This window comes from Diabrotica undecimpunctata, chromosome 1 (assembly GCF_040954645.1).
Source record: "Diabrotica undecimpunctata isolate CICGRU chromosome 1, icDiaUnde3, whole genome shotgun sequence".
NCBI classification, from domain to species: Eukaryota; Metazoa; Arthropoda; class Insecta; order Coleoptera; family Chrysomelidae; genus Diabrotica; species Diabrotica undecimpunctata.
In genome coordinates this window covers 83,441,916-83,449,686 of record NC_092803.1, presented here as the reverse complement: position 1 = coordinate 83,449,686, position 7,771 = coordinate 83,441,916, and the positions used below count along the sequence as shown (strand labels likewise).

General features: G+C 27.9%; 1 protein-coding gene across 1 annotated transcript in view; it reads right to left on the bottom strand.

Annotated features, from left to right (window-relative positions):
* Positions 1-592: 592 nt before the first annotated feature.
* Positions 593-7,771, bottom strand: part of LOC140450897 (sodium-independent sulfate anion transporter-like) — a 109,345-nt gene continuing 102,166 nt past the window's right edge. Inside the window, exons 8-9 of the mRNA XM_072544580.1 lie at positions 5,841-5,986; positions 593-1,664 (exon numbers count right to left, since the gene is read on the bottom strand). Coding sequence (XP_072400681.1) covers positions 1,305-1,664; positions 5,841-5,986 — 506 coding nt within the window. The 3' untranslated portion in view covers positions 593-1,304. The remainder of the gene's footprint in view (positions 1,665-5,840; positions 5,987-7,771) is intronic.

Sequence of the window (7,771 nt, the reverse complement as noted above, 5' to 3'; positions counted from 1 at the left end):
GAAGTAGTTATTTGGATGTGGTCATACATTTGGTTTTCTCTACTGAGATTATCATATTATATTTTTTGCTTGTTGTATTAAAAGTGTGGCTTTGAAGAAATCATTGGAGATTATCTTTTGTTTCGGCGACTAGTGCAGTGTTCTCTGCATAGCATATATTTTCTGTTTCCCATTTTGTAACCATGATCTTAACGTATTTCTTCTATTATTTTGTACATAATTATACTAACTAGCAGTGGCCTTAATGAATCATCTTGCCTGACTCCGCTTTGTACTGGTATACGCTGTGTTAGTTTTCTATTTAATTTTGGCTGCATTCGATTATGCCTGTGGGTTTTTAAGCGCGAGAACTGGGTGGAACTGGGTACCTTAGAACCAGTACTTATGCTTACAGACAGTCTCAAGCCCAGATAAAAGAAGAAGTTGGAACAGCTAGGTTAGCAGCCTACACATTCTAAGACTCAAACCACCGATACAAAGCCTAAGAACCCGATGGAACCCACAATGACGAAACGTTTTTGATGATTCGTCGTATCTAATTTATTCACATGTTTTACCAACACAAACAAAATAGTGTTAATTAAAGGTGCCAGTTTTTAAAAGAATATATTTTTTTATCAATTTAATAACTTACAGATCAAGCTTAATATAAGTTACTACTAAGTAATATGTTACAAATTTTATAAATAAGAATTTATTGTTCAAAAGGTTGGACGCTCGAGAGGTTGATGTCACAGGCTCAAAAATGTGGAAGATATACTTTACAAATTGTAGTCAAATTATATTTCCATCCTTCACATGCGGTTTACGCACTAACTCCAAGCATGCTATAATTTTGAAGGTTATCTTGATTACAAACATTAAAGAGTAGAGGATTCGTAGAAATTAATTTAAAACCCTTTAGAAATAGTTCAAAAGTTTATTTCACCATTTTTATCTTTGTATAGGATGAAATAAAAATTATTACGTTTTTAATATACCGATCTTTTTAATTTTTATTTCCTATATTAATTTGAAAAAAATTTTTCTAAAACTTGTTCGTCACTTGCTAGAATGATCTTCTAAAGAGTTTTTTGATTTATTGCAATTATGTGAGTAAAAAAATACAAAAGTGTTTAGCAACTGCCGTTTTGTTTTAGTTTTTTAATAAAGGATGGTAACAAAGATAATTAAAAAACTATTCTGACTTATCATGATCATTAATGGAGCGTGTAACTATAATAAAAAGATCCACAATTTTATTTAAAAAGTTATCAGATAATGATTTCTAAGGTGGAATATAGATAGATAAAATGACTATTTTTCTAAACATTTTCTCCTTTAATATTCTCGCCTTTAACATACTTCAACAACAAATCATCGAGTTCATTGCCGTTGTAAAATACCACGAAGCCTTTCGGAGAGAGCCCTTCAAATACTGAACACACCGACGGTTTGAGGTTAAAAAAAAAGATGATTTGGTCTCTAGTGGCGAAGTCGGAAGTTAGTGTTTCAATCACTGTGGCTGCAGTAAAATCTGCGCCGTAGATGTGCGAGCAATCGATGACCACGGGAATTCCTTGGCGAACACCATATTTGGTTACAATATGACGGACATAGTCAGCCGAGGGGAAGATCAGGCATCGGTCGGGGGTTAGGAGCAGATATTCTACACCTCCAGTGGTCTGTAAGACAGAAAAAAGTTTTTTAGTCAATAGTTAAATTTACGTTTTGATTTTTTTTTAGAAAATATTTAATTTTATTTAATTTCATTTAATTTTATCGAATTTTATTTAATTTTATTTAATTTTTTTTAATTTTATTTATTTTATTTCATTTTATTTATTTCTATTTAATTTTATCTAATTTTATTTAATTTTATTTAATTTCATTTAAATTTTATTTAATTTTATTTAATTTTATTTAATTTTATTTAATTTTATTTAATTTTATTTAATTTTATTTAATTTTATTTAATTTTATTTAATTTTATTTCATTTTATTTAATTCTTTTTAATTTTATTTAATTTTATTTAATTTTATTTAATTTTATTTAATTTTATTTAATTTTATTTAATTTTATTTAATTTTATTTAATTTTATTTAATTTTATTTAATTTTATTTAATTTTATTTAATTTTATTTAATTTTATTTAATTTTATTTAATTTTATTTAATTTTATTTAATTTTATTTAATTTTATTTAATTTTATTTAATTTTATTTAATTTTATTTAATTTTATATAATTTTATTTCATCATCATCATCATTGGTGCTACAGCCCTATAAAAGAGCCTCGACCTTCCCAAGTCTATTACGCCAGTCAGTTCTATCCATTGCCAACTGTTGCTAGTTTGCTGCGCCTATTTGTCTACCATCCTCATCTACACCATCCCTCCATCTGAGTTTTGGTCTACCCCTACTTCTACTTCTCACAGGTTGTGACATAAGTATTCTTCTAGGAGGGTTGTTCTACTGTGATCTTGCCAGATGTCCTGCCCATCTTAGTCTTCCTATTTTTATAAAGGATACTACGTCTTTACCACCAAATATATGTTTATATCTGTGATATATCTTGTAGTTGTACCCCCTTCTCCAAACACTATTTTCACAGATGCCATCAAATATTCTTCTCAGAATCCTTCGTTCAAATATAAGCAGGAGATTTTCATCTGCCTTGGAAATGGTCCATGTCTCCGACCCATATGTCAACACTGGTTGTATAAGGGTTTTGTATATGGTTATTTTTGTTTTCTGGCTTAAGTTTCTGCTTCTCATATGTCTACTCAGTCCAAAATAGCAATTGTTTGCTAAGATTATTGTTCGCTTGATTTCTTCCGTCATGACGTTCTCCTTGGTGATCAGGGAGCCTAAGTATGTGAATTTGTCCACCACTTCAAAGGTAGAATTATCAACCGTGAATTGGTGGCCGATGTTTCTGGCTCTATTGTTGGGTGTTGATGCCATTATCTTAGTTTTATTTTCATTTACTTGCAGGCCCATATTTTTTGAGGCGTTTGACATATACATATACATTTCTTCTAGCTTGCGTGTTGTGCGGGCAACTAGATCAATATCATCTGAATATGCCAAAATTTGTGATTTATTAAAAATGTTTCCTCTGCTGTCTATTTGAGCATCCCTGACCGCCTTTTCCAAAGCTATGTTGAAAAGGAGACACCCCAGCGCATCTCCCTGTCGCATCCCAACATGCGGTTCAAATGCCTGTGATTGTTCGCCCTGTATTTCGACTTTGCAAACAACTTTACGCATTGTAGCCTTAACCAATATTATCAGTTTATCGGGGATGTGGAATTCATCCATGGCTTCATACAATTTATTTCTTAGGACACTATCATAGGCCGATTTAAAATCTACGAAAAGATGGTATGTGTCGATATTGAATTCATTGGTTTTTTCCAGTATTTGCCTTAGCACAAAGATCTGGTCTGTTGTTGATCAACCAGGCCTAAAACCACTTTGATATTCGCCAACAAGCTCCTCTGAATATTTACTCAGGCGATCATATAAAATCCTCGAAAATATTTTGTATGCTGTATTAAGGATGGTTATTCCCCTATAGTTTCTACATTCTAATTCATCGCCCTTTTTGTGTAGCGGGCAAACGATCCCAATACACCACTCTTCTGGGATTTGTTCCTCATTCCAGGCTCTCAGTATGATTTTATATATATGATTAGTCAAAGTAGCACCTCCACATTTAATAAGTTCCGCGGGTATACCATCACTTCCTGGAGATTTATTATTTTTTAGGTGTTTTATTGCATCCCGTACTTCCTAAATTGATGGAGGCTCCAATGGTGTATTGTTGTTTGCTCCTGGGGGTGGTTGATTTGGATCTTCTACTTCGATAGCAAGCAGTACTTTATAGTGTTCCACCCACCTTTTCAATACTTCTTCTTTTGTATTGAATATATGCCCCTCCTTATCCTTACATAGTCCGATCCTTGGTTTAAATTATTTTCTTGCTTTATTTAGATTTTTATAGAATTTCCTTGTTTGATTTTCCTTTTTTAATGCCTCAAGTTCTTCCAATATTCTATTTTCATAGGTTCGCTTTTTTATCCGATGGATGTACTTCTCTTCTCTTCTGAGATCTTTATATTTTTCCACAAGGAAACTAAGTTCCTGTGTTTGGCTGTATACCATATATTAAAAATTTTGAATAAAATCCTTTATAAAAAGGTATATAAAAAACCCAGTTGGGCTATGTTAAATTGGCAAAACGTTTTCGGAATAAGTATTCCATCATCAGTACCAAGTTAATACATGGATGTAGCCACTAAATATGCTCAGTTGCTTTATTGAAGTCCTCGTAGACATACCGTCTCAGGACTTGCAACTTATTGCAGAGTTATATGTCACCATGTTACCAATCCAACGGTAACTTTACCATCTAAATTGTAAAACAGACATTATGTAAACTAAATTTCAATTAGCAATTTTTAAAGGGTTTGTAACCCCATATTTAGTGGCTACATCCATGTATTAACTTGGTACTGATGATGGAATACTTATTCCGAAAACGTTTTGCCAATTTAACATAGCCCAACTGGGTTTTTTATATACCTTTTTATAAAGGATTTTATTCAAAACTTTATATTTTTGTTCATTTCTCTGGTTCTTCTTTGCTGCATCAGTTTATATGCATTGTTCTTTCTTCTTTTAATGTCCTCGCACTCAGCATCGAACCACTCATTGCGTGGTGGTGGTCTTTGCGGCCCTAGAATGTTATTTGCTGCGTCTTTAATGTAATTTTTACACATTTCCCATTGTTCACTAATTGTTAGATTCTCTTTAGTTATATATTTAGTTTCGATATAGTCTTGAAACCTTTCTACCGTTTGCGGGTTTTTGAGGAGTTCAATATTAAGGCGCCTTGTTTTGGTACTTCTCTCCTTCTTCGCATTTGAGATTCTAGCCCGAATTCTTGTGCCAACTAGAAAATGATCTGAATCAATATTGGCGCCTCGATAGGTGCGGACATCTATAAAATTTAATTTTATTTAATTTTATTTAATTTTATTTAATTTTATTTAATTTTATTTAATTTTATTTAATTTTATTTAATTTTATTTAATTTTATTTAATTTCATTTAATTTCATTTAATTTCATTTAATTTTATTTAATTTTATTTAATTTTATTTAATTTTATTTAATTTTATTTAATTTTATTTCATTTTATTTAATTTTATTTAATATTATTTAATTTTATTTAATTTTATTTAATTTTATTTAATTTTATTTAATTTTATTTAATTTTATTTAATTTTATTTAATTTTATTTAATTTTATTTAATTTTATTCAATTTTATTTAATTGTATTTAGTTTTATTGAAGTCGTCTTTTGAAATCGATTTACGCACCAAAACCAAACCAAATAAATATAAACTAACATAAAGCTTTAAATTATTTTGCGAAATAAATTTTACCTTAAAATTTTAACAACCAAAATTTTTGGCTATATAATAAAAAAATAATTGTATTAATTAATATATACGTAATTAATATTAATAGTATTAAATTAAACGTATCGCTTCAAGAAAAAAATATGAATAACTCATGGGTTAAAATGTCAGTTGGTAGTTCAGATTTCTTTCCTTGTTGACGCTTGGATTTTAAATCTAAACTAACATAAAGCTTTATGCAAAATATGATTTAAATGTCAGGTGGTAATTCATTTTTTTTCCGCTGGGCGGAAAGTGGCGCTAGGAGTTATCCTACCGGAGAAACAGTGTGAGTTGTCGTTCTAGCCTTTTATATAGATATATTACAGTATAATATAATATGACAGAAAATAATATGGTAGCTTAAAAAAACACAAACAGAATGTACTCACACTTAATTTCTCCACGAATATTTTTGGTCTTGCCGCATGGTACAATATCAGCAGCAAATTGATACCGATTCCCACCAGAATGCCAATTTCCAAATGAAGCACCAAGCAGGCAATGAAAGTAACGATGAAAATGATGAAACAACTTTCTGTAAAATACAAAAAAAAATTATATTTCCATTATCTTATATTTTTAGTTAGACACTCAATTTTCACTAAATTATTCACTTCCACTTTATTTTTATTATAATTATATTTATTAAAATATTTGACAAAAAAAATGTATCAAAGGCATTATATATATATATATATATATATATATATATATATATATATATATATACTTACTATATATATACTTTTATATATTTATATATATATATATATATATATATATATATATATATATATATATAAATAAATAAATAAATAAATAAATAAATAAATAACTAAATAAATTTGTTGGAAGTGCATTCGTATGATCTTTTTAGTTCTTTACACTTTAAAATAAACCTTAATGTTTTTTACTTAAGTTTTTATAATAACTTTTTAATACATGTATTTTTATCACATGTTCTTTTGCTGTGCTAATTTTGTTAAATTGCAAACTATACCTAGTTTCAATTAATTATTTTATACAACGTTAACTCTGAATGTCCAGTTTCGTAAGTTTTTTCATTTTTTTAACATCATTGACTGCTACATGTCTTTGTAAGGTAACACACTTTTGTTGTAACTTCTCTATGGATGTTTGGTTTCATATTGTTCTTTTTAGATGAACTGATGATGCTTTCTGAGCAGAAAGCGAAACGTCTTCAATAAATAGATGAAGTAGCCACCTTCTTTGTCTTTTATTTCTCCACTTTGACCGAAAAACCCACCACTCTTCGAGTGTACCTTAGTTTATTATAAATATATATATATATATATATATATATATATATATATATATATATATATATATATATATATATATATATATATAAATATATATATATATATATATATATATATATATATATATATATAAATATATATATATATATATATATATATATATATATGTATATATATATATATATATATATATATATATAAGAATAAGAAAAAAGAAGTACTTGTGACTCGTTTGGAACAAATATATAAAACTGTTTTGGATGGGTTGGAGTCAATAATAGGGCTATTGGTTAACTATTTTTTTATTCTCGAGCTTTCAATTGTGTTTACAATTATTATCAAGAGCTAAAAAAGACAAAATACTTACAAGGTTGAACTAAAAAGAAAAAACAATTTTTGTTAACTTACCAAATAAAAATTAGTTTGGTAAGTAAAAATCACTGCTTACATCTTCAAAATATTTAATACAAAAATGTTTTTATCTAATAAATGTTTCTCCGAAAATTTTTATAATTTTGAAAACATTTTTTTTAATATAAAAATAATTGAATTTATAAATAAGTTCAAATAGCAACCAATTACAAATAGCCTCAATGTCATAAATGCCAACATAAAATTTTTATTTTTGACAATTATATTGCCAAAAGTAAAATTTCGTTTAAACATTCTTTTTTGTTTAGTAACAAAAAGAAGAAGATTTATTCACCGTTGACAGATGTCTGAAAGAATGTGACAGATATATGGAGAATTAAATATGATATTTTACAAGTTTTATATATAAATCATAAAGAAAGAATATAATTATAAATTTTGCTTAAATTTTGAATTTCAGATCTTTTGTTTAAACTCTTATCATTTTTGCTAATACAAACCATTTCCAAAAAAGTCCTTTTAAATTTATTACTTTCACTACATAAAATTTTAATGTTATCAAAATCCATAATATGATCTTTATCGATTACATGTTCTGCCAAAGCACAAGATGGTTTTTTAATTCTGCAATCACTTTTGTGAGAAATAATGCGATTTGAAAGATT